Source organism: Lactuca saligna, chromosome 7 (assembly GCF_052625555.1).
Source record: "Lactuca saligna cultivar CGN05327 chromosome 7, ASM5262555v1, whole genome shotgun sequence".
NCBI classification, from domain to species: Eukaryota; Viridiplantae; Streptophyta; class Magnoliopsida; order Asterales; family Asteraceae; genus Lactuca; species Lactuca saligna.
In genome coordinates this window covers 57,811,097-57,838,833 of record NC_136423.1, presented here as the reverse complement: position 1 = coordinate 57,838,833, position 27,737 = coordinate 57,811,097, and the positions used below count along the sequence as shown (strand labels likewise).

General features: G+C 36.0%; 4 protein-coding genes across 4 annotated transcripts; 1 reads left to right on the top strand and 3 right to left on the bottom strand.

Moving 5' to 3' along the window:
• Positions 1-7,349: 7,349 nt before the first annotated feature.
• On the top strand, positions 7,350-15,650 carry LOC145003981 (uncharacterized). The gene is made up of 7 exons (XM_078962888.1): positions 7,350-7,759; positions 12,486-13,271; positions 13,350-13,472; positions 13,555-13,707; positions 13,807-13,920; positions 14,028-14,464; positions 14,539-15,650. The coding sequence occupies exons 1-7, from the start codon at positions 7,372-7,374 to the stop codon at positions 15,187-15,189; spliced, it is 2,652 nt and encodes an 883-aa protein (XP_078819014.1). The 5' UTR covers positions 7,350-7,371; the 3' UTR covers positions 15,190-15,650.
• Positions 15,651-24,963: 9,313 nt separating this feature from the next.
• Positions 24,964-25,690, bottom strand: LOC145006988 (uncharacterized). The gene is made up of 2 exons (XM_078965998.1): positions 25,076-25,690; positions 24,964-24,969 (listed from the first exon to the last, which is right to left on the bottom strand). Exons 1-2 carry the CDS (start codon positions 25,688-25,690, stop codon positions 24,964-24,966), a joined length of 621 nt encoding a protein of 206 aa, XP_078822124.1.
• Positions 25,691-25,785: 95 nt separating this feature from the next.
• Positions 25,786-26,193, bottom strand: LOC145006987 (uncharacterized). The gene has a single exon (XM_078965997.1). It carries the CDS (start codon positions 26,191-26,193, stop codon positions 25,786-25,788), a length of 408 nt encoding a protein of 135 aa, XP_078822123.1.
• Positions 26,194-26,298: 105 nt separating this feature from the next.
• Positions 26,299-27,690, bottom strand: LOC145006986 (uncharacterized). The gene has a single exon (XM_078965996.1). It carries the CDS (start codon positions 27,688-27,690, stop codon positions 26,299-26,301), a length of 1,392 nt encoding a protein of 463 aa, XP_078822122.1.
• Between the last annotated feature and the right edge of the window lie 47 nt (positions 27,691-27,737).

The window sequence follows — 27,737 nt, the reverse complement described above, 5'->3', positions numbered from 1 at the left end:
TTTCTTTTCCTTTGGAGGTTGGGGCTTAGTTGGATTCTTACATGTTCTTTTGTTATGCGCTTCCTCCCAATAGTTTTGGCATATCTTTTTACATCCAACAAACTTTATCTTCCTATACTATCCATCCTTCTCTATGACATGTTTCCTTCTTCTGGTTTTAGGTCTTCCTGGCATCCTCTTTGCAGGTGGTGACAGTGGCTTGGCATATGGTGTCCTGGCCCACATTTTACTACCATTTAGAGGCCTGATATTGCCTTTGTAAGTCTCTACAAACTTCTCTATGGAAAACCATGAACTGATCAGTGTTTCAGGTTGTTGTTGTGTGTGGTTCATAGCTGCACATGCATGGATACATGGAATCCCAGATATTTCCCATAATCTACAGGTGCATAATTGTTCTCCTAAGTCCACCTGAAAATACTCAAATCCTAGTCTCACTTGAAATACATTTGTGTCACTAGCTACAACACTCCACAACCTGTAATTCATGCAATACATGTTAGTGAATAATCTTAATGAATACTAAATAATGTTAGTCAATAATGTTACCTCATATCTTTACACCAGTCATCCAGCTTTGTCAATATTGTAGCGAATACATCTCCCCTCCATGTTAAGTCTATTGTAGACATCCTATAAAACCTCTCCATAATGTACATTATGAGCTCCTCCAACATAGTAAGAAGTGGCTTAGTCCTTGCCTCCAGAATTACTGAATTGAAGCTCTCTGATATACCATTTTCTACTGCTTCACATGCTCTACCTTCCTTATAAAATGCTATGCTCCAACTTTCTGGGTTCCTTTCCATGAGGTGGTCATAAGCACCCCCATTCATTTCTTTGATTTCCTCCATTGTCTCAAGAAAAGATGACTCTGTGGTTGACATTGAAGCTGCCTAAAAATGTCTCTTGTAATCAATCCCATTGTACACCTTTTTTAAAGTTGACATACACATGTCTGGCACACTGCCTATGCTCAACTAATGGTATCTTCTCCTTTAGAGCCTCTACTAATCCCTACATTCATACAAAATACTATAAAGATACAAAAAAGACTAACCATATATAAAAGATTAAACAAACAAAAAAGAGTAAACATTCCTTATGCTGACCAGAAATAACTGTCAACCCTTCACCTAAATCTAAGCCAAGGTCTTCCACAAGCAACTTAATAAACCACTCCCAATTGTCCTTGTTTTCAACATCAATCACAGCCCAGGCTATTGGATATACCTGGTTGTTCCCATCCCTACCTATTGTAGTGAGTAACTCCCCTTTGCATTGCCCTTTTAGAAAACAACCATCTAGTCCAATGACTCTCCTGCAACCCCTAATCCACCCATCCTTTATAGCCTTAAAACATACATAGAATCTTTTAAAAACACTACTACCATCTTCTTTGATATCAACTCCAACCTTTGCTGTACTACCAGGGTTTGATCTGATGATCTCTCCTCCATATTCCCATATACGAGCATAATGCTATGATAACCTTCCAGTTAAAATATCATGTGCTTTCTTCTTAGCCCTATAGCATTGTCTCTTAGACACAATGCATAAAAAATTCTTCTTTCATCTCACTGGCTTTCATTTTTGTTCTAATACACAATTTTTCCAAGAACTGTTTGGCTATCCAGTCAGGATTAACCAATGTGGCATGCTTGTACTCCCTAACACAAGTATGCTTATTATTAAGACCCTTAATTTGAAATGATTTCTCTTTGTTCATCCAAGATGCCCACAACTTAAAGGTACATCTCTTGCCTTTATTGTCTAAACCACATTTTGCTTGAAGCCTTGTACTAGAAGATTTGGTCACCTCAATTGGATAACCATTGTGAACTTCATAATTAGTCAGGCAGAACCTTAACTCAGTTTAATTAGCATACTTTTCACCTAAATGTGGTTTCATTTTCTTCCAATGAACAGAAGGGTCATGAACACTATATTTGGTTGGTTTTTGATCAACCTCATCCTTGTCATCTTCAATTTCATTATCAGAATGACCTTCTTCTCTAATGACTTCATCATCAACATTTTCCCTCTTATTTTAAACAGGAACATTGCAGAAATCATAAAGAAAGGCATCAAAAGGTACCTCCAACTATGGAAAAGTGGTGTGTTCATTTTCATCATAGTCACCCATTTCTTCATCGACAACAAATGCCCTTTCTAATTCATTATATGATTCTGAATCTAATTCACTTTCTTCGAAATCAGAGTCGTAATATGGCCCCTTTTCCATTTCATCGGACGGTTGTGCTCTCCTTATCTTAGGTCGTGGGTTCCTCATGGTAAGCTTTCACCTTTCTTCGTAGTTACAAACGGTAGAAACCCTATTTAATGAGGGTAGAAACTTTTTCTCCTTTTTTTTGTAACATCCGGAATCTCAGGTATATTATTCTAGTAATTTATTTTTGGAATTTGTGAAGGAACTTGGCGAGTTGATGCTTAGACTCGCCGAGTAGGGTCGCGGTTTATGATCTGGGTTCGCGTTGGACTCGGCGAGTCCACGCTGTTTAATGAAACCCTAATCCTCTGGGGTTGGAGCCTATTTTAGGGCACTCTTAGCCTTCCATTGCGGCTACCAGTCCCTTGAGAGCACCCTAAGTGAGATAGATCGTTTGGGAGGAAGGAGAAGCCATATTTCATCTTTCTATCTTTTGTTTAGCAAGAAGAAGGTGATCAAGAGCAAGAGGAGGCCGAAGGAGATGTGATTCTAGTGGTTTCAGAGTTCAGAGACTTTAACTTGAAGTATTTATTCGGACCTTCTTTAGATTTTGTATTGGTACTTAGAGTTAGGGTTTTCTAACCTCCTTTGAGTATGTTTATGTGGAGCAATTGGTCCTTTATCGAGTTTATGCTTTGGATCTATACTCAAAGAGGTCCAGAGACCTTAACCCTTGGAGCTTTATGAGTTACCTTGGGAGTTATGAGCTTAGGATGTCATTTTTAGGGCTAAATCACCAATGATACCATCTAGATGATATATGAGTGTCAAAGTCTGGACTTTACGTGATTATTATGCTTGGGAAGGACAGATCTATGGATTAGATGAACAGATCTGACCTCAGGAGGTTAATGGAGTTTGTGCATGGCATGTACTCACCGAGTTGTTCTTGAGACTCAGCGAGTTGAGTCGGGGTAGCCCCGCGATTCTTACCTGGGGACTCGTCGAGTAAAGGAAGGGGCTCGGCGTGTTATATGGGACTGAAAGAGTTAAGTAGTCACAGGTGGACTCGCCGAGTTGCCCAAGTGCACTTGCCGAGTCGGGTCAAAGTTTGACCGTTGACTTTGGTTGACTTTTACGGTTTGGTCAACAATGAGGGCCTTTGAGCCAAAGGAGGGGTAAAATGGTCTTTTACCCTTTTGAGGGTTCTTAGACAGAGTAGAGTCTAGTTCTGAGAGTTATATTTATGAGAGTATTACTTTATATGTTTAGGCGGAGGCTAGATCGTATTTCTACCGAGTTAGTGATTTACCGGGACATCTGAGGTGAGTCTTCTCACTATACTTACCTAGAGTGGTAATTAGAGTTATGTGCCAGAGTTATCGTATGCTATTATGTGATGTGTTATACTGCATTGTTTCTATGTGGTTTATATCATGCGTATATCAGAGTTAGAACCGAAAGGTTCACAGAGTTAGGACTAGAGGGTCCACAGAGTTAGGGCCCACGGGCCCACAGAGTTATAGCCTCGAGTGGCTAGCAGTGTTATGTATGGTATTTTGGGGAACTCACTAAGCTTTACGCTTACAGTGTTATTGTTTCAGGTACCAGTGATGATCGCGAGAAGGTGCCAGCATGACTCGTACACACGCATGGATTTTTATGTATTTGATCTAGGAACTATTTTTGTGAACCAAAGTATTGACACAAGGAGATTTTGTTTTAAAGGTGTTTTATAAAATGTGTTTAAAAATGTGAAAATTTGTTTTAAACTTTACGGTGTTACAATTTTTTTTTTTTGTTTTGTTTTGCGTAGGATGATAAATGAGGGGGATGAGGGGGATGACATGTAGGGGAAAGGGGGTGACATGGACGATGCCATGAAGACGTATTAGGGTCACGTAACCGGTTAACCGACTGTAGTAGGTCATATGGTTACATTTAGTAAAAAATTAATAACACAATGTCAAAATTAACAAAAAAAAAAAAAAAAAAAACACGTTGTCAAAATCGAATTTCTGTGTAAACAAAGTGTTTTTTTATGCCATTTACCCTAAAATTCTTAATCTATAAAACTAGAATTTGCAATCACGTAAATTGTTGTATTGATGTGTTATTTTAAAGCAAAAACATCAATTATATCTTATAAGATAATACTCGTTAAAGAGGGATAAGGCTTCAAATAAGTTTTCGTTACAACTTGTTAATTGAAAATGCTTGACAGTGTGAATCAAATTGACCTGGAATGTGAAAAACAAATAAAACAAAAATTAGTATACGAATGAAACTGCTAAAACTGTATCACAAAACATGAAATGCACAATTGTAGCCTATCAAAAGAATGAAATTAAACTCAAATCATGATTCAATTTACAAACAATATGACTTTTAATTACTTGACCAATTTAATCAATATTACATATAAAAACTCTTATTCCTCTGTGCTATTAGATAAATAAAAAATAGAGAAAAATCTCTTTAAATACTTGAACAATGGTCAAGGAATATGGCCTATATTTCCAACTTACATATCATAATAAAATATGAGTACAAGACCTTTTTTATATCATTTTTTATAAACAGATAATTAAAACTTTTATTTGATTGATATTTTTTTATCAAAGTATTATGTTGGTGAATGACATCCAGTACAACAAATAATTAAAATCTTTTGTAATATTTTTTATAACTTCAAACCAAAACGATACAACCATTAGACAAACCATGTCCATAAACTATTTTGCTTCCAAATGTTTAGTTTATGCATGCTGCATTATAGGAAATAACTAACTATGATCAATGGATGTGATCATGACGGATTCTAGAAAAAGTTAATTTTTTCTATACCAAATTAAATTAACTGTTGCCTTCAAATCTCCTAACAAAACTTAAAACGTTCACAAGTTCATCTAAAAATAGTAAAAGTATTTATAATTTCAGAAAGTGAGAAAACATATATCAGAAATCATAATATTTACCTTGGTAAACCATCAAGATATTCGAGAATTTGCTTAACGTATGCCGACTTGCTGCTTACTACTGGCAAAACAATGATCGACAAATATTGTGTCTACAGTTGAGCAATACTACCAAAACTTATTTATAATACTAAATTCATAAGTGAAATCAAAAATAAAAAAGAAGAATAATTCAGATTTTGAATAAAAAATAAGAGAACTCGGATTTTAAATCAAACCCCGATAATAAAGGAGGCTCCTCGATCAAGGTGGGTTAGAAGTCTGCAACATTGCATTTACCAATAGATTCAATAATATCGCATGCTTATACATTGATGCGACGTTGCATTTACCTATACATCGGCCCCCATAGATCACTATGGATTTATTTTCCCTACTAAAACTGGGAGAATTTCATATATGTCCTTCTTAAACATCAAAATATCATATTTACCCAACTTAATTTCTAAATATCATATTTACCCTTCATAAAACTTCTAAATATCATATTTACCCTTCATAAAGTTTCAAAATATCATATATGTCCTTTTTAAACATCAAAATATCATATATACCCTTCTTAAATATCAAAATATCATATATGCACTTGTTAAACATCAAAATATCAGTGGTAATATCTAAAATATCCTTCATCTACAATATAATAATAATCAACAACAATAAAAAATAAACAATCAAAAATATATATTCCATAGAAATGGTTGAAGATGAATCTTTTTGTTTGTGAAGAGGCTGACATTCCAACAATTTAGAAGTTCACATTCCATTATCATAGATGTAAGGATAATATGATTAAATTTCTTAATTATTATAATAATTCTAAGGTATAAAAAATGATTATAAAAAATGATTTGGGCAAATATGATATTTTGAAGGTTTATGAAGGGTAAATATGATATTAAGAAATTAAGCTGGGCAAATATGATATTTTGAAGTTTAAGAATGGTATATATGAAATTCTCCCTAAAATTTTCCCAAATAAAATATGAACCTACAAAATACCTAGAAAATCTGATGCCCCTCAGCCCACTGCTGCCCTCGCCATGGCCCAACTCGCTCATCCCTTCGGCTGGCCCTGACACCAAGTCACAACAAACCCACGTCGGACGTCACGCATGGGTTAGCCTTCCATACCAGTTAGCCTTAAGGATCATTCATAACATTTATTTTTCTCCAATCGTACAAAAAGTGAGCTAATATCATAAATGATTAAATATCAATTAAGTTTGACAAATTATTCTTTCAAATTGGTTACTAATAAGCACTTTTTTGTTGCATAGTTGGTGATTCAAATTCGATAGTATCTTTACGTATATGAAAATTTCAGGTAGAAATACTTTTGGTAACTAATAACTGTAATCTTCTTCTTCTTTTTTTTTTTTCGAATTTTAAGTTTTTTAATATTGTTTCATTTTTGCAAGTCTAAAACCTGTATATTACACGAGTTGATTAAAGAAAATAAAATATTAAAATGTAAATAATAAGTATTTTTTAAAATAAAATTTTGAAATAAGAAATGAAGAAAAATATTAATTGCAATTTATTATAATAATTATTATATATATATATATATATATATATATATATATATATATATATATATATATATATATATATATATATATAGATTATTTGGTTTTTTAATTTTGAAAATTAAAAAAACCATAAATTGATATGTGAATATTATTTATTGAAAAAATATTAAAAAGTAACAAGTGTTAAAACTCATTAGAGATTGACATGTAATAAAATTATCTTTATTTATTATAGTAAAAATTGTTTTGCTCATGATGTGCATAAATTGGTTAATTATTTTAGCACGGAGATTTTATTTGTATTACAATCATTATTGTTGTAAAATTTAAAATGAAATAACTCCCATATATATGCATTTCATTCCACCGACATAAAACCCTCCCCATATTGATAAGATTCATAAAGCAAATTAGTGAAAAAAGATAAAGCAGAGAGTTTGCAATTCACGTATCGAATACATTTATGATTATATAAACCATGAAGAGGCTAACTGGATCTACATCAAACATTGTTTATTCATTTTTAATGCCCTTAGCAAAAGCAAAGTGAATGCGATAAAGCGGAGACTAAACAAGGCAAGTATCGAATAAAATAAATCAACCTGTTTGCACTATATATAAACCATGAGGAAGTTAGTTGTTTGTACATCATATTTTATAAATCCATATATACTTATTCTTCATTCAAATGGCCGACTCATCAATCCCTCTTTGCCCTCCACATGCTTTAGCGCAAACACAAGAAGACTTAAAGTACTTATATGCATCAAATACTAATGTTTCTAACTTTGTCTCTGTGAAGCTTTCCAGTGATCGCAATTATCATCTTTGGGAGACACAGATGTTTTGCCTCCTGGAGACTTACAATCTGCATGGCATTGTAGACGCTACATTTATCCATCCAAGAACTTTGAACCCAGAGATCGAGAAACAATATAACAGTCTTGTCAAAGGTTGGATCTTTGGTTCAATCAGCGAAGAGCTACTTGGCACTGTTGTCGATCTTGGTTCAGCAAAAGAGGTTTGGGAGAAGCTGAAATCGTTCTATGATCCAGCTATGATAATTTCTCATCAAGGTACATATCTAACAAACAGAATCGATACTTATGACGTTACATTTATAAATTATCTACAACAATTTTGAATATATTATAAATACTCTTAGCCTTATATACATAATGAGTCATTCTACATTCCTACTCATCCAAAGGGCCTGCACCTAACATCTATGGCATTATTACATATAGAAATTATTTACAATACAAGTTGCTCTCACATGAACTACGTACTATCTAAACGCTTTTAATTTCTTTTGTTTTGCTTCGCGGAAGCCTAATCCATGAACTAAGAAGAAATTGACTTGAAAGATGAAAAAAACAATTATATACTTCTTTATGGATAGAAAATTATAGAGAACGTGAGAAACAAAAGAAGTGAGACTCTTTTTGCAACTCATCTCCCAGATGCGCATCTATATATACTGTATGTGGTTAAGTTATAATCTTTTCCTTATTGATAGAAACAGTCCCTCAGCTTATGGTTAATACACCATTTAACTACACTATCCTCCTTGGCATTCAAACAAAGTCCAACCAGATGTCTAATATAGAAATTCACACACAACAACACAAGTATAGCCAAAAAACACCTTGTCCTCCTCGAACTTGAAAACTTGGACAAGCAATCCTTACTAAACGCCTTTCAAGTCGGACTAGTGTTTTTCACACTCAAATGAATGTCAATTAGCCAACCCTAATCTTCCTTCATATCTACTACATACTAACTTTATACAAACCTTTGTACTCTTGCTGTGACAAACGCTCCAACTGAACTATGGATTCATGAACTCGGTACACACATTCCTTCCTTCCATGGTCCATAAACTATTTTTCTTCACTAAGATAAAAGGAAGACACTTTATTTTCACATCTGAAACCTTCATGTTACAACAAACAAACATGGTAAGAAACAACCAATCTGGAGAACATCACACTACAATGAAATGAACCTGACCAATAAAGAACAAAACCATTTGGTTCCACCTTGAGGTAAAACCTCATAAACTTCCCATGTTAAAACAAAGAACTGTTAGTATATTAGCATATAGGGTTTAGGCCCAAGGCCCTTAGGGTTTAGTATATTAGCATATAGGGTTTAGGCCCAAGGCCCTTAGGGTTTAGGTTAGGTCAAGGGACACTTATGTATCCCTATCTATATGAGGGTTTAACTCTCACTATTAATCAAACAAGTCATTATCTTACATGCTATCGGAGCTGTAGGTTGAAACCCTGCTGACCACAACCCGCAACCGCTGCCCTCTACCTTTGACGACCTTCTCTATTAGTCGTCAAAGGTGCCTTAATTTGGTTCGATTATTTTTCCATTTCATGTTTCTCCTCCTAAATAATAATACAACCATCGGCCCCAAACGAAATCCCCTTCCTTGCTTCTCTTACTGCCTCTGATCCTTTTTTCTCCTCCTCAAATGACCCTTACTTCTCTACCTCATCCTGAGATGGCCCCCTCTCCATGACTCTACTCTTTCGATGTTGTTGCTGCCTCCCTCCTTTGACACCTTCTCCGTCGGGAAGCCTCAGATTTATAGTCATTTATCTCCTTATTAACAATGCAGTCACCGATATTGCCACATGGGCTCTATCCGCCACAACCCGAACTCTTTTTCTTTCTTGCTGCCTTTCTCCGGACTCCTCAGCCATCAGATACATGAACGTTGCCACTGGCGTCGACTATCTTCTTCTTCTACAATGGAACTGCCTTTGGCCGTCGATTTTTCTCTGTTCTTTTTCGACGAGTAGCCGTTGTTAGCCGCCATCGGTAGAGCTCTGCCACCGTCACCTCCATTTCCGTTGTCTACATCTATCCTTTTTATGTTTTGTTCTTTTCGCTCTTTCTCCATTTTAATCATCTCCTCCCGAACAAACTGTGGGGGATGTTGGTATGTTAGCATCAAGGGTTTAGGCCCAAGGCCCTTCGGGTTTAGGTTAGGACAAGGGCCCCTTATGTATTCCTATTTATATGAGGTTTAACCCTTACTATTAATGAAGAAAGTCATTATCTTAAAAGAACAAATCTACCTTTCCCATGGTTAGGGGAAAAATACCATGATTTGGTACTTACTACCTTTCCAATGGCTACGGAAAAAGACCAAGGTTGGGGATAGGGTTTTCCATGTTTGTGTAAAACTTCCCATGGTTTTCGGAATGGAAACACCATGTTTCTTCTTTCATAGACATCTCAGGTGTGTAGGAAGGATACCTACAATTGTTGGAATGTAACTCACAACCCCATTAATAAAACTCATAGCTATGTGTCTTCCATCTTACTTTGCACGGCTCATTTTTGGTAATATATATATATATATATATATATATATATATATATATATATATATATATATATAATGCCTTTTCAAACCCATCAAATTTCACATGTTCAAGAGTGTTTGTGGACCATAGGACGCTTATCAGGCTCATAATAACTCACCTCTTGGACGAACACCAATGCTGATACCCTTTTACACCATCAACATGTCCAAAAATGCCTCTTTCTTTGCTAGAGATTCCAACTTTTCTTCATTAGCATGGAAATAAGCAATGCAATTAATAAATTTAAGACCTACATAATTTGTTGATTTCCATGAACAAACCTCAAAGGGATTCTTACACTCGATAGTCTTCATTGATGACCAATCCTACAAAATAATAGATTGTGTTGACCACCCTAGTCCATAATGCTAACCAACCAGATGCTTAAGAGGAACCGCCTATCATTTTCAAAAGATATTAGGTCTATGCTCACAAACATAAGTTTTATTTAAGAGTGTATTGACCATGTTTTGTCTTGTAATGTTGTTTTCCATATAAAGTTCTTCAAACTCATTTGAGTAAAATTCCATCATGTTTTTGATTAGTTGGAGCCACTTGGATAACCTGTTTGATTTTCTACAAAAATCTTCTAACCTTCAAATTTCTCAAAGACTATATCCACAGTTTTCATCAAGAAAACCAACTATAATCTATAATGGAGAGAAATACCTTTCACATCCTAAATATGGCTTATGGGTGGGACTCCACTTGTCCAAATGTAAATTATAAGGGTTCCCTAACCCTTGAAAGAATTTAGTGAAAACAAGCCGATTTTTCTAACAGTACACATAATGCTCACAAACTCCAACTTCTTTACTTTCTTGTTCTTCGGAACATGTCGTACCTATGTGAGTGTTCTTACAATTTCACCGTGAATCTGGATGTTGATTGAATTGATGCTAGTAATCTTACATTAATCTTTAGTTTCCATGAATACGTTACATGCATAAACTCTTTTGTATGTAACATACCCTGCCCGATTTAGGTATACATGAAAGGAACACCAAAAATTGAGTACTGGTTTGATTTGAAGATTGTAATCCACAATCGTAAGATGATAATAGTTTCTTAAATTGAGGTCATCGGTTACCACATTCGTCTGGAACATAATTCCTTTATTATTAGGACAATCCTATTTCAAATGCTCATTGCTGCCACACTTGTGGCAACCATCTCACGGTTGGTCTTTTTATCAGGATATCTTGATCTACCCCTCATTTGCTTTTTTATGCTCCCAATTTTGACACATATATGATTTGACCTTCACCACATAAGACACAACTATTTGATCTATACCAAAAAATGTTAGTGATTTTAGTGTTATTGGACATTTTATGTAATAGGAACTTACATGTGAGCTAAGAGGCTTATTGTTTGTACTCTATAATATATGTTTGGTGAATACGAAATGCATGAATATATACGATCGAATTATCAACCGGTACGACCAAAAGACAGTGGTCTTAGGAAATTTGAATCGGTACAGAAAAACGAATTTTGGTGGGTGATTGTGGTAATATTGAAAAATCTTGTTGGTTTTGTAAACTATTGATTATGCCATTAAATTTGAGATTCTCCTAACTAATTTGGAAGATAACAACCCTAATCTGTCATGTATATACATGAGCCCTCTTTTGAGCCGTAGATAGAACCCTTCTCCAAAATTATATGGCCATCTGGCTTGTGTTTCTATGCCTACATACACAAGTGCCCTTTTGAATTATCCTAAACTGGATCTCCTATAACCGAAGCATAGTGTGAAAATATAAGTTTGGAAAGTGAAGTTACCCAATCCATCACGAATCCGGTTCTCCACCATCACCCTAATATTCTAATATCCCCCAACAAACAACACCCAATTCCTTGTGCCTCAACTCTTGAGAACGTAAACATGGTCTCCCCTCATCTAATGTAACAATGTCTTGTTCAACTACAAATACGTTTACGAAGTTGTCAAATAAAGGTGGAAATGATAGTAGAAGCGTGACGTTCATGTCTCTGTCGTTTTTTTAATTCATTTTTTAAAAAAAATCTATTATGATGAAATTAAGCTCATCCAAATGCCCTTCCAAAACATAACATTCCTTCATTTTAAGAGAAAACAAGTATTGCTTATAAGCTTGTTTGCGAAACATGCCTAAGTCATATGTAAATGGACCTTTTCTTCTGTTTTGTTACCATACCAAAATGGTAGCGACTAGCGAGCAATAATATACAACATAATACTCCAAGTGAGTAATCATGCGAAGGATATAGATCATATTTAAGGATCATAGATGTTTATTTATATCATGTAATCCATTAGTTTAGTAAGTTTACTTTTTTACTCTCTATGTAACATCTTTATAACGAATTTATAAAAAAGGTTGTTAATTATGTCATTTAACTGAAATTTCAAAATGGCATACACATTCAGCTAAAGACATAGATAGAGTTCCAACAGAAAGAGAAACTGAAGACGCAGATATTGTTTCAGCAGAAACAGAAGCTCCAAACAAAGATAGGGTTCCAACAGAAACAACAAAAGATATCGATATGGATTCACTAGAAACAGAAACAGACGACAAAAGCAATGTTCCAATTGAGACAAAAATAGAAGAAAAAGAAACACTTCGAACAGAAACAAAACCTCAAGACATAATTTTAACAGATATACAAATAAAAGTTGAAGACCCAAAAAGCGAAGGCAAAAACAAGATCACACGCAACAAGGAGTTGCTTAAGGCTATTGTGCAAGGGAGATGGTGGGAAGTAGAATCAACACTAAAAGAAGATAAAGCCGCAGCCACAGAGGCAATAAACAGTGATGGCAACACAGTGCTTCATATAGCTGTTGGAATAGGTCGTAACATTCTGGTCAATGAAATATTATCTTTAATAGAACCCGGACAATTACCTTATATTGTAAATTTAGATGGAAGCACTGCCCTTCACATTGCAGCAATCGTTGGCAACACAGAAGCAGCAACGCTCTTGATTAAAAAAGACAGAAGTTTGTTGGAAATTGAAGACAATAAATATGAAACACCTTTGCATAAAGCTTTTCAAAATATGCATCTTGACACCATCGAATATTTGTTGAAAGCTGTGAATGATGATGGGAAACCCACGAAACAATCTTCTACTTTAGAGGATTCTGTTAGCCCTGGTGTGAAAGTAGGCGTTAACCTTCTTGTTAATGCTGTTTCTGCAAAGCAGTATGGTGCGTACCCAATCTATATATACAGAAACACGTTGATCCAAAGACTTAATGTTCACAGTTTTTCAAATATGCTTGCAGATTTAGCAACAAAGTTAGTCAAAAAGTTTCCAAAATTTGCTGTGGAAAATGATAATGTACTGCTGGCAATAGCTAAAACTTTTCCCATGGGGCTGGACTACTGGGAAACACTTATATATCCAAGTAAGTTTCTAATATACTAGAGATATATTTAATATATAGTCTCTTTGTTGTTATTTATTATGGTTTTAATTTCCTCTTTCAGTTAAGGATAATATCTATGAAAGGATAGTAAGGAGAAGTTGGGAATTGGTTGAAATATTACAAGATTACTATGAAGCTGTAACCGAACTCATACAGGATATAGCTGATGACATGATTCTTATTATACCACTCATACTACTCTTCATCTTTGGTGGTGAGCTATTTATAACCCGTAGATACAGTTTAAGAAATAATCATATATGAACTTGAAAAGTAATCGTATTTTTCTAATAAAAGTTTTGTGCTTGTACAGGTCCAGTATTGATGTTTATTTTGATCTATCGATTCATTCGCCTCTTCATATTGATAGTTTATTTCCCATTCTTTATGTTTTATTTCCTCTTGTGGAACGTTGCTACAAAAGTAGGTAAGAGAATATGGAGCTAATCCAATGCTAAGTGAGTTTTAGATATAAATCTAATATGTTTACAGGATATACTTCTAAAATAAGTTTTTATATATATTAACTTGCAGTTGCACCCATTAAGCATATCCATAAGAAAAAGAAGGAATGGGTAGAAGGAAAAGAAGTTCTAAAATTAGTATGTGATGAAATAGACAAGTCGGAGCTCCCTGATGCTCACCCTCGCTATTACACAAACCCGATTCTTGAGGCTGCACGTCAAAACGCTTATGAGGTTGTTGATGAGATTTTAATGAGATGCCCCGAAGCAATTCGGTATAAAGATAAAAGTGGGTATGACATCATACAGTTAGCAGTAATACACCGTTCAGAAAAAATCTACAACCTTATCAATATCATTGGGGAGCGTAGGAGTGTTTACAGAATGATCGAAGATTCTTCTAAGAATAATATGTTGCACTTGGCTGGAAGATTAGCTCCTTCGCATAAACTAAAGCTTAGAACCGGTGCAGCATTACAACTACAAAGAGAGCTTCAATGGCGTGAGGTACATCCTTAATTAATTGTATAGCATTTTATTACTTGTTGGGTGCATAAACCGGCTGAATTAATTCTCTACAGGAAGTGAAGAAGCTCGTATTTCCATCATACATTACCAGAGAGAATATATTTATGGAGACACCTGATATGGTGTTCACAAAGGAACATGCCAACTTGGTAAAGGAGGGAGAAAAGTGGATGAAAGCCGTAGCCGAATCATGCAGCATCACTGCAGCATTAATTACCACAATTGTATTTGCAGCAGCAATTACTGTACCAGGTGGAAGCGATCAAACTACAGGCACACCATTGTTTACAGGCCACCCTGCGTTCGCTTTGTTTGCTTTATCAGACGCCATCTCCTTATTTGCATCAAGTACGTCATTACTAATGTTCTTGTCGATACTCACTGGACGTTTTTCTGAGCAAGATTTTCTAGTCAGTTTGCCAAGACGATTGATTATTGGTCTTTGTACCTTGATGTTGTCTACAACTACCATGATAGCGGCCTTCGGCGCGACCTTGTATATGGTATTTTGTCATAGAGAAACATGGAATATTGTTTTAACATGTGTATTAGCTTCTGTTCCAGTTGCTTCGTTTGGTACTCTTCAAATTCCCCTCATAGTAGATCTGTTTCGATCGACATACGTACGCACATTTGGAAAGCCAAGCAACCACAATAATATTAGATTTAATCCGGACCACATTCGGTTATTTTTCGGTAAGTGAAATGAATATGAATCTTCAAATCAACAAAGATAAAGAGCAGATTCAAGTGAAGTCAAAGCATAATATCTTGTCGAATTTGACATAGGAGACCCAAGATGACTTGCAAAGTGATTTGAATGATGAAATCCTCATAAGGATGGAGAATAAAGTTGTAAAACATGTAAATTTTGATATGTAACACTATTATGTTGGTACTTTGGGATTCATAATAGTTGTAACATAACTAAGTGTAAAGTTCATTGGCATTGCAGGTTAACGCCTAATTGGTAAATAGATTTTTGGATGGGGTTATATGTGAATCCTTGCGTTAATTGAGGGTGCAACGTATGTAAATGTTTAAAGAAACTACGTGTGCGTATGGTAATGAGAAATGGAATTGAAGTAGAGAATGAAAATGGCGAGAAAAATAATTAAGCTAGAGAAAGAAAACTGATTCCACTGTCTCTCCGGTACAACTAAGAATTAACCATAAGAATGTACATGAAAATCAATTATCTTGTTTGGTTGGAGTAGTCAATGAAATGAAAATGAATTTTTACCATGTTTATACTTCTCAAAAACAATCTTTTACAATTATGTTAATTAATATTTTGATATTTTATTTAAATTTTATAAAGTATCTTATTTAAATTTTTTAAAGCCCATCTCACAAACTGAAAATACATTGGTTGATTATATTTTTATATCATAAACATTTACATAGATATTTTTAAAGGAATTTGCCATTTGGTAATCACAAACATTTAAGTCACCAAAATGGAAGTGCAAATATGAAATATAACTTTCATAATGGAACAAAATAAAAACACAAGATCTAAGCAACATAAAATTCTTAATCCTTAATAAAGTAAAATCTTGAGAGCACACACATACTACAGAAGAATGTAATAAACAAGTTGACACAAATGAAGAATCACAATTTGTTAATGTTGTTATATGCATCGAGTGCACAAGCAGGTTTATATCCTTTTTTTGCTTCACTGGAACTTGATGAACTTCTCTGCAACTATCAGAAAGATTGTCTCTATTAGTTGCTCCAACCTTGCAAACTCTACATGAATGCATATGGTTGGTCATTTATTTTAAAATACCACATAAGTTATCTTCATCATCCATCATATTTTCTTGGTTCTTTCTTTTTAAGTTTTGGTGTAGGCTTCTAACCAGACAGTTTGATACACTAAATACCTTGTTATTGGACATCTGCAACAATACATCAATTCCTACTAGCTGAGCATGAATATCATGGTTGAACAATTGCAAGACTCTAATTCATGTTCTTTATTTTTGTTGGTTGGGTTGATTCATTTTTGTTTATAGTTTCACCTTTTAGGAACAACTCTTTTCTTTCTACCCTTACAGTTAACACATTAAAATTGAAAATAGAGATACCAATAGTAATAAACATGAGTGAAAGAAGCACGGACACAGATACTATATTGCTACGCATCGTGATTTGCACTCCATCACATTGTAATGCGAATACATTTACGTGAAATTTCATAATTGATGCCTAGAAAATACATGAAAAGAATAAAAATCAAAATCAAAGGAGTCACCCTTAATTAAACCAAAAGGATCAATTTAACTACTTAGTCATTGTTTTCAGACTTTTGTTCAAACCAAGTAATAAACGTAGTTCCAAAAAAAAAGGGAAAGAAAACCTTGGTTTCCATATCAGAGAATGCGAGTTTTGTTTTAGTAAGAATGAAGCCTAATAAAACATATCAAGAAACAAGAATAAGAAGTAATAAGAAACAGGAATCATTAAAAACTTTGGTAACAAAAGTTGTTTACATATAGCTAATAGAGTCATTAAACCAAAAGCCATTCTATAAGCAAAACTAATTCTAAAAACGTGAACTTGAAGTCAAGAAAGGAAACAAATCGTTGAAGACCGATAAAACGGATCAACGCCTTGTCTAACTAGAAATCAACTCATGCCAGATACATAAATTGGCATAAAGGAGTCCACATAATGGTTTTGGGGAAAAATCATATGTCACAACCTAACGAGCCAAATATGGAACGCGCTCATCTCATGAGTACCACGACATGACAGTAAGGTGTCCATGATGTGGCAGTTGTTTTGGCCTAAGCCCATGATTTCAGGGGTTCTCTAATATTTAACCGTCATATCCCAAGGATTAGGGTATCCTCATTGGCCTCCATTACTCTTAAACCATAGAAACCCTAACTAGGGATGAAAGTGGGTCCAAACCCAGACCGGATGGACCCGAACCCGGAAAACCCGGAACCGTCTAACGATATTTTTTAGAACTAGAAACTGGACTGGTATATAGGAACCGGTTCCGGGTATGGTACGGGTAAAGTGGGTCTAGAACCAAAAAACTCAGAAATAGGAAAGTGGGTAAGGTGGAACCGGGTAAAATGATTTTAGAGCCGAAAAACCCGAATTATTATTATTATTATTATTATTATTATTATTATTATTATCATCATAATTATTATTATTATTATTATTATTATTATTATTATTATTATTATTATATTTATTATTATTATTATTATTTTGTAATTACCTCAATCGCATAATCTTTCAACCATTATAAAAAAAATTAAAAAACAAAAAATTACATTTAGACTATTGATGACATTGATTTTTTTAAAGTAGTGTGATATAATAGGATTAAAAAAAATTACATTTAGGTTACTGTGAAAGTTATGTGATTGTAATATGTAATGTATGTTTATAGGGATGAACATAAAGAGGTTCTTTGGCCCAGTAAACCCGGTTTCAATTTTTTAAACAAAACCGGTTCAAAAAATGTCATTGCACTCAACTGGTAAAGCCATGTGCTCATGCAAAATAGACTCGCGTGCGAAACATATAGGCCCCCAATTTATTTTTTAGTTAAATTTGGGTTTTATTCTGCATTTATTGATAATTTGTGGAGGTCTGATTTTGTTTATTTTGACATTTAAACTCCTTTAAAAATACGTTGTTTTTCTTAAATTTAAACTTGAACTTTATACTATATATATACTATATGTACATAAATCAATTTGTTACATAGCAAATATAAATTTTGGTTTAGTTCAGAAAATAAGTTCCACAATAAACTCGTTTCCTATACCGGTTCCACATTAAACCCGGTTCCGATTTTTTAACCCGGACCCGGTCCATTAAACCCGGTTACAGTTTTTTTAACAAAACCGGTTCAAAAACCCGGATTAACCGGACCGTTGGACCCATACCCGAAATACCCTGAACCCAGATGAGAGTAATTTTGAAACCCAATATACGGACCGTTTAACCATTTTTCGGTTATACCTGTTCCAGTTCCGATTCGATTCCGGTTCGGATCCAGTTTTCCAATTTTATAACTCATCTGTAACCCTAACCCCAATCCCCCTTGGTGATTCTTGGCTCATTTTGGTGGTTTTGTAGCTTGAAGAATAATAAGAAGATGTTTTAGTGTGTTAATCCAACAAGGAAACTTCATCATTATTTTGTTGTGCATATTTTGGAACTTGGTAAGTCCTTAAGTTTCCATATGTTAATCTTTTCCTCTTTAGATCTGGGTTTTATGTCATGTTTTGTTACCTTTGATGTGGTTTGTATGGTTCGAAGAGATAAAGATTGCAACTTTATGGTTTATGTGAGCCCCTTGAGCATCAATATAGGATTTGGCGGTGGTTTGAAGACTTTGCATGAATTTTAGGTCATATTTCGTCTTTTGACATAAATTTGGGAAAGGGCATGCATGGGGCATACATATCCATAAAGTTTAAATTTTTAGGGATCATTATGGTCCCTAAAATGCTTCTGGAAGTTTTGAATTGGAGACTTTAAGGATTAAGTTCTTAATAGGTGATTTCATGCCTTGAATGCCATGAAGGACTTAGGATTTGAGATCTTGGCTTATTGGGATGTCTTAAGGGATAAAGTTGCAAACATTATCCATCATGACCTTGGGAAGAATTAGATGTGAGCTTTGGGACTCATGGAATGGATAACAAATAGATTAACGCATTAAGTTGTTAAAACGCGATACCCACAATATGGCATCAAGTCGTCACGATGTGGTGACTGTGGGATTAGTCAACTATTTTTCTTATTCTACCACGACGTGGCTAATAGAATGCTGAGGTTGACTTAGACTAATTCCTTGACCATTGGCTTGTTTACCTAGTTTGAATTTTGGCTTATTGCTAGTTCTTGAGTATAGACTAAGGTTAAACCTTGTTTGATTCGATAGGTGTGTTGTAGCACCATTTGTATGGCATTGAGCTGAGTTTTAGTTGACTTCGAGACATAAATGAGTCTTCTGACTATACTCTGTAGGATTGTAGTTGTCTTTATGACTTATTTATTGATATGATGGGTTGGGCCCGTTGCTTGTTGAGTTGGGCCCATTTGTATGTTGGGCTAGGCCTATTAGAATGATGGGCTGTGCCCATTGCTATGTTGGACTGGGCCCATTTCTATGTTGCGTTGGGCCTGTTTGTATGTTAGGCTAGGCTCGTTCGAATGTTGGGTTGGGCATGTTTGGATGATGGTTTAGGCCCGTTCGAATTATGGGTTGGGCCCATTGATATGTTGGGCTCGGCCTGTTTGTATGTTGGGTTGGGTTTATTTATATAGTAGGATGGGCTCGTTGTTACGTTGGATTGGGTCGTTTGTATGCTGGGTCAGGCTCATCTTGTATGTTGGGCTAGGCCTTTCGAATGATGGGGTGGGCCATTGCATGTTTGGCTGGGCCCGTCTATATGCTGGATTGGGCTTTTTTCTTATGGGGTTGGGCTTGTTCAAATGCTGGGTTGGACCCTTTCAAATGCTAGGTTGGGTCTCTTAGTATGTTGGGTTGGGCCCCCTTTTTATGTTGGATTGCGCCCGTTGTATGGTATGTGAGATTTTAGGAAACTTAGTAAGCTTTGTGATTATGGTTTTGTGGTTTAAACATTTTTTAGGTACTTCCGGTACCAAAGGGAAGGGCATGACTTGACTGCACTACACCCCCTGATGATTTTTCCGCACTAATGATTGTTGTCTACATTTATGTTTGTAATACATTTTGCTATGATTGATTTTGGGAAACAAGCATTGATGTATGGATTTGATGTTTTAAAATGATTTTTTTTTGATATTTTTTGGATATTACTATAAATCGACCAAATCAACATAATAAGGGCGTGTTTAGGATTGCTTCTCAAACTCTTTATTGACTTTTTGGAAAGTCAGGAATTCCTGACTTTTTGAAAAAAGCCATTTTCTTCACTTAAACGTTACTGTTTACCAAACACCTTTTAACAACATTTTGAAAAACCAATAAGTTACTAAGTCATTTTAAAAAACAATCCCAAACATCCCATAAATATAAATCTAGTAATTGGAATTTAGGTTTGGAAAATCGACCCACAAAGTTGTCGGGATAAAGAAATCCCCACTAGGTCATGAATCTATGTGAAGCATGAAATCAAGAAGTAGTAGTTGTAACCAAATAAATTTCTAAGGAGACGAAAATAATGACGGAAGAAAGATAAACATCGACGAAAAAATGTCTGCTCATTTACCCGCGTATCAAACACATAGGCGAGATAACCCATACAACCATGCTGAATATTCTATCGAGCCTTGGCCACCGAACAAAACCGTGGCCCAATCTTGGTACCCTCTCTATAGATGACCATTTCTCCCCACTTGGGGTTCAAACTACCGCTTGCTGACCCTTACAGTCTATTATATCACCAAAATTGCTCAGCCAATACATCCCTACTATTACACATACATCCCCCATGTGGATAGGGATCAAATAAATTGGATAAGGCACCACGAAGATCTTTAATTCACAACCCTGATACACCCTGGATGCAGAAACCCCAAGCTCGTTAGTGATAGAAACCCGCTTCAGGCACTCCAGCTCGCCAAGGAGCATATAGAAATCCCTACTGAAGGATTGAGATACAAAGGACTGACTCACACCTGAGTCAAATAAACATAAGCATACCATAAATAATCAACAAGATGATAAATGGAAACATATTAGGAACGACGTCTGATGCCGCACCGACCTCCTCTGTCGTGAGCTGAAAAGCACAACCCTAAGCCCTCAGGGGCTCCACCTTAACCTGGAGCCCATTGATGATCCTCAAAGTAGTTGGCATTGGGGCTGTTTCGGTCCCTCTGTGAACAAAGGACAGTTGGCCTTAATATGGCCAACATGATAATAATGATAACATGTACTGGTGGTCGGTGTGGGGATGTGCTAGCAGCAGTCCTTGGCATAATGCCAATACTTGCCACAAGTGCGGTTCTTTTAACTCCCAGATCTCGCATCAGTCTCCTTGAACCACTTCAACGTAAGCTGCATCCGCACCAGAGCCTGCCTCTGCTCCTCGCCAGGAGCTCCACCTCAATATCCCGCCTCCTAGTAGCCTCCTGTAATTCTATAAGCGAACCATAACGCCGAGTATACACAAAGTAGCTGATATCCATCTTAAGCATGCTCAAGTACCAGGTCATCTGAGCTTACTCAAAAGCACAAAACTCAGGACAAAAGAGTGCTCTCTCAGTAAACATCTTAGTGGTCTCCATAACCGAATCAGTCCCCTGCTTCAAATACAAATACTCTTGGGCCAATATCTTCCTCTCAACCAATAGAACATATCTCGTACGGAGCATCTCAGAGAACTGCTCCCATGAAATAGTAGCTCTCTTCTTCAGAGTGTAAGAGATAGTAACAAACCTCCACCAATCCGTCATGTGACAACTGTCAAAATTTGAGACAACTCTAAATTTGAATAAACTTAGTTGCACGTATAGGCATGACACATACTAGACTTGGTAACTAGAAGCTATGTTATAACCTACTAGAAACATGGAAACAAGTAGAATCGAAGATAATGTACTTAGATTTCACATTGGTATGTGGATTCTACAACTACTTAACTGTAATGACTATCCATATTTGAGTCATTCCTTGAATTGAACCACTTTGCATGAATCATGTAGACACATCATGCACTTGACCTAGAAGTAGAAATTAGGTTAAAGTCTCATAGAAACTTAAGTTAAAGTTGAAAACTAGGACTAGTATACTTGATTCCTCAATTTCTCTCCAATCAAACAAACACGTTTTTTTGTCGCCGCTAAGGGCTTATGTTGGCGATTCGCGTCATTTCACCCCTAACCGTCGGTTTAGGCGATGATCCAACGAATAGGAGGACATAGAAAACTCCATATTGTTTTCCCTTCGGTTTGTCACTGCTAAAGGCTATCCGTTGCCGCTATTGCCTGTTCTGGCGATCCGCGTCATTTCAACCCTATCCGTCGATTTAAACAATGATCCAACGACTTTGGAAACCCCATATTGTTTTCCCTCAGATGTGTCGCCACTAAAGGCGTCACCTCTAAAGAGTGTCGACAATAAAATCTGCTTCATCTTCACTTTCTTCCTTGATCTTCTGTTTCTTCTCTCTTCTCTCTACTCACCACTGTCAATCTCATCGGAATTTCATCGAATTCTTCTATATTTCACCCTTCTTCCTCTATATTTTTTCCTATTTTCTTTTCCTTTTCTCTTCTCCTAACTAAATTTGTGTTGGTTGTCGGAATTTTGAGATCCCCCACCGTTCTCTCCGGAGTTTATCGCCACCACCACTGTTCATGACGAAATTTTGATATCTTAGATGTGTATTTGTAGATGTGGATATGTATTTGTATTTGCATTTGTATATATATATATATATATATATATATATATATATATATGTGTGTGTGTGTGTGTGTGTGTGTGTGTGTGTGTGTGTGCGTGCGTGTATCTTGAGTGTATTTTATGTATGTATATGTTTATTTTGTATGTGAATTATGTATATGTATGTGTTTTTGTATGTATATGTGTATTTTGTATGTTTATTTGTATGTATAAAAATAGATATAAATAGCGGCGATACCTTTAGTGGCGACAGATAGTCTTAGCAGCGACACACTTTTAGCGGCGACTCAATTTTAGCGGCGACGGAAGGCAATAGCGGCGACCAGTGGAGCATTAGCGACGAACCAAAAACAGCGACCCTTTAGCGGCGATAGGTCGCCGCTAATACCTTAGCAGCGACACTCGTCGCCGCTAATACTCGAATTTCTTGTAGTGTAAGTCATATCTAAATGGACCTTATCTTCTGTTTTGTAACCATACCAAAATGGCAACGAGCAATAATATACAGCATAAAACTCCAAGTGAGTAATCATGCGAATGATATAGATTATATTTAAGGATCGTAGATGTTTCTTTATATCATGTAATCGATTAGTTTAGTAAGTTTACTTTTTTACTCATTATGTAACATCTTTATAACGAATTTCTAATAAAGGTTCTTAATTATGTCATTTAACTGAAATTTCAAAATGGCATACACATTCAGCTAAAGACATAGATAGAGTTCCAACAGAAAGAGAAACTGAAGACGCAGATATTGTTTCAGCAGAAACAGAAGCTCCAAACAAAGATAGGGTTCCAACAGAAACAACAAAAGATATAGATATGGATTCACTAGAAACAGAAACAGACGACAAAAGCAATGTTCCAATTGAGACAAAAATAGAAGAAAAAGAAACACTTCGAACAGAAACAAAACCTCAAGACATAATTTTAACAGATATACAAATAAAAGTTGAAGACCCAAAAAGCGAAGGCAAAAACAAGATCACACGCAACAAGGAGTTGCTTAAGGCTATTGTGCAAGGGAGATGGTGGGAAGTAGAATCAACACTAAAAGAAGATAAAGCCGCAGCCACAGAGGCAATAAACAGTGATGGCAACACTGTGCTTCATATAGCCGTTGGAATAGGTCGTAATTTTATCGTCAGTGAAATATTATCTTTAATCAAACCCGGGCAATTACTTAAAATGGTAAATTTAGATGGAAGCACTGCCCTTCAGATTGCAGCAATTGTTGGCAACACAGAAGCAGCAATGATCTTGATTAAAAATGACAGAGGTTTGTTGGAAATTCCAGACCATAAAGGTGAAATACCTTTGGAGAAAGCTTATGAAAATATGCATCTTGACACCGTCGAATATTTGTTGAAAGCTATGGATGATGATGGAAAACCCAAGAAACAATCTTGTACTTTAGAGGATTCTGTTAGCCGGGCCCTGGTGTGAAAGTAGGCGTTAACCTTCTTGTTAACGCTCTTTCTGCAAAGCAATATGGTGCGTACCCAATATATATATATATATATATATATATATATATATATATATATATATATATATATATATATATATATATACACTAGCCGTCTACCCGCGCAAAGCGGCGGGGCACGTGAGTTCTTTCGGTGATATGTTTCCATTACAAAATTGTTATGTTAAAAAAAAGTACATGTTGAAGACAATATAATCAAACTATGGTGTTATTTGTTACATCATGCATCAAATAACCAATAAAAAGCAACCAGTCAAGACAATACAAAATATTAATCGTGCAATACTTCTTTATACACCACATTTGCTGTATAAACCCCATCACCTTTTGAATTTTCGTTAGGCTGTACTAATACTTTTGTATTGCAACGTGAAACCCCTCTGGACAATGCAACATAAAGTTGTCCATGCGAGAATACTGGTTCTGGAAGATAGATACCTACATATGGAATTGTTTGTCCCTGAGCTTTATTGATTGTCATTGCAAAGCACAATCGAGTAGGAAACTGTTTCCTCTTTAGCTTGAATGGGAACATATCATCATCAGATGGACATAAAGGAATCTTAGGCAAAAATATCCTTGTTCCTGCATGTTGACCAACAGCTATTTCTGCATCAATAACATTTTGCTGAAAGCTTCTACATATCAATCGGGTGCCATTACACAACCCATTTGCTGGGTCAATATTCCGTAACAGTATTATCGGACATCCAACTTTTAATCGAAGGTAATGCGGAGGTAAACCACTAACACTGATCGAGTTTAAGAATTCCAACGGATAGAAGCCATTTTTATCATCTATGGCTTCATCGACACTATAGTAAATTCTCTCTTCTCCTTGAAATCGATCGATCATGTAATCGTTAATCGCATCGACACTATCATTTTTTGTAGATAATATTGCCCGCGATATGATATAATCTGATTCAGACCTATTAAATTCCAATGAGGGAAACACTGCATCAATCAAAGAATCTAATGATTTTTCTTTATCAGTGTATGGAATGACCATATCATCAGGGATGCGAATAAAACTTCCGTCCACTGTTTCTTCAACTCCATCACCAACCCGTAATAGAAAGTTTGAGAACCATGGATCAGTAAGTGCTCTCATATTTATTGTTAACCGCAACTTTATAATCGAAGACCAAAGAGGCGACATTCGTAGGCTAGAGTCTACAATTTGTGCTCGTGTCCCACGTCTTACGACTGGCAATACTTGTCTAAAATCGCCTCCCAGAACCATTATCTTTCCACCAAAAGGGAGTGCCACCCCAGTGATATCTTGCATTGTCCGATCAAACGCCTCCACCACCTGTCGCTTTGCCATCGATGCCTCATCCCATATGATTATTTTTGCAAGCCGAAGTAGTTGAGCGGTACCGCTTTGTTTTTGGATTCTACAGAATGAGTTATTATCTGGAGTTAGAGGAAGTTTGAAACGCGAGTGAGCTGTTCTCCCCCAGGCATGTTATTAGCCGCAACACCCGATGAAGCTGTGGCGAGTGCAATATGACCAAGTTTGCATATATTAGCAAGTAAAGCTTTGTACAGATATGTTTTTCCTGTTCCGCCAGGACCATCTATGAAGAACACTCCTGTACAATCAGTACACACATGCCTCATGATCTCATCATATGCATATTTTTGTTCAGGATTGAGAAACTCTTTGGCACGCAAATGGTCATCTTCCACAATTATAGAGCATTCTTCTTGTACCTCTCGAAAAACTCCAGACTGAAAATTCAAATCGGTGTTTACAGTCGGGAGATCAAAGTTATCAAGCTTGTTACCCATAGACTGTAGGAATACGCTTATGTCTGTAAGGACCATATTTTGTACTCGATTGACATTATCGTATTGTCTACTATAATCTTCGGAGAGAGAATTGTAGTGGGAATTCCATATCTTGCGAACATCTCCAGGATCACAAAAAACTTATATCGTTGCAAACAACCTTCTGAGAGCATTTGGAAACTGAAACAAGGAGGCCTCTACAAGACACTGCGATAAACTATCATCTGTCTCTATTAACCCTCTTTCAAGAGCCGCTTTTCGAAATGTGGGATGTCTTACGTTATTGACTGTGTACAGATCTTCAAAACATGTAGGACCCCTAACATGACATAATAACACACGTAGATAGTATCGCTCACCTTCAGCAGGATTTGCAGAAACCAAACGACCAACTGCTCGTGATACTTTTCGAGGATTCCATAGACGCGATTCTTTATTCCATGTGAAGTGTTTGGGAAAATCTTTGTATAAATATTCTCTTGCATTAACGTTATCTTTATTCATCTTGAAAAATGCAGTCAACATTGATCTCTTATCTTTCTCCCTCTCAACAACTGATTTCATTGCATCATCATCAGTGAACCTAACCAACTGTTGGTTTGGAAGATGCAATTGCAAAGTGATCACATTAGGGTGGATTTGATTAAGAGAAAAGCTAAAAATTCGCCATACTGCTTCTGGAGCGGAGACGTATCGTGCATCCTGAAAACGTTGTATCTCATTGATAACAACAGGTTGTGCATCTGGATCAATATGGATAACTTGCTTGTCGTGACCCTTGTAAATATACTTAAAGATGTATTTCACTGATGTTATACTCGAGCAAACCTCAACATTTAGATGGCAGTTGAACATCATCAACAACTTTGGGTTATATGGGACAACCCATCTATTATCCATCATAATACCTTGTTTATTCACAGCAATTCCATTACCTCTCCTTCGATAAACCGGATATGTGTCCTTTCCTTGTGTTGTGGCTTCGTTGAATTGTCGAGGGTATCTAAAACGACAGGTTGGTGGATCACCTTGCATACAAGAACATTTTTTGTTTAATGTACCACAAGGACCATGTATCATGTGTGATTTGACCAGATCGTGTAGTATAGGATACTTTGTCGGGTTTGGAATTTCGGCACACACATACTTGTCATAATGGTCTGTATTGGTGAGCTTCCATTCAGGTTTCATTATTAAGAGAAAATGAGCATGTGGTAAACCACGTTTCTGGAACTCTATTACATAAACATATGCACTCACCACACCAAGGACGTGCCTCTTCAAGAGTTGTTCCTTAAGGTCATGTAACTTAGCACGAAAAACTCTTGCAACCAGATCTGGTCTATCTTGTGCTGTTTGAAAATGAAGTAACTCATTTTGGATTTCAGGCCAATTCGGATTGCACGTTATTGTAAGGAATATATCAGGTTTCCCTCCATCTTGAACTAAAGCCATAGCATCGAGAAATCGTCGTCGCATGTCACGAGGACCTCCGATGAAACTTGCTGGCAAAACAACACGTTGCCCAATCATACTTGCTTGTACCTCACCGGCATTGACACAATCCACAACACCTTGGT

Bases quoted from the DNA above. Each gene is read 5' to 3' on its own strand.
- LOC145003981 (XM_078962888.1), top strand. From the start codon at position 7,372: ATGGCCGACTCATCAATCCCTCTTTGCCCTCCACATGCTTTAGCGCAA. The intron at 13,473-13,554 runs GTAAGTTTCTAA...TTCCTCTTTCAG, and splicing joins GGAAACACTTATATATCCAA to TTAAGGATAATATCTATGAA. The intron at 14,465-14,538 runs GTACATCCTTAA...AATTCTCTACAG, and splicing joins GAGAGCTTCAATGGCGTGAG to GAAGTGAAGAAGCTCGTATT.
- LOC145006987 (XM_078965997.1), bottom strand. From the start codon at position 26,193: ATGGTCCTTACAGACATAAGCGTATTCCTACAGTCTATGGGTAACAAG.
- LOC145006986 (XM_078965996.1), bottom strand. From the start codon at position 27,690: ATGATTGGGCAACGTGTTGTTTTGCCAGCAAGTTTCATCGGAGGTCCT.
- LOC145006988 (XM_078965998.1), bottom strand. From the start codon at position 25,690: ATGGCAAAGCGACAGGTGGTGGAGGCGTTTGATCGGACAATGCAAGAT.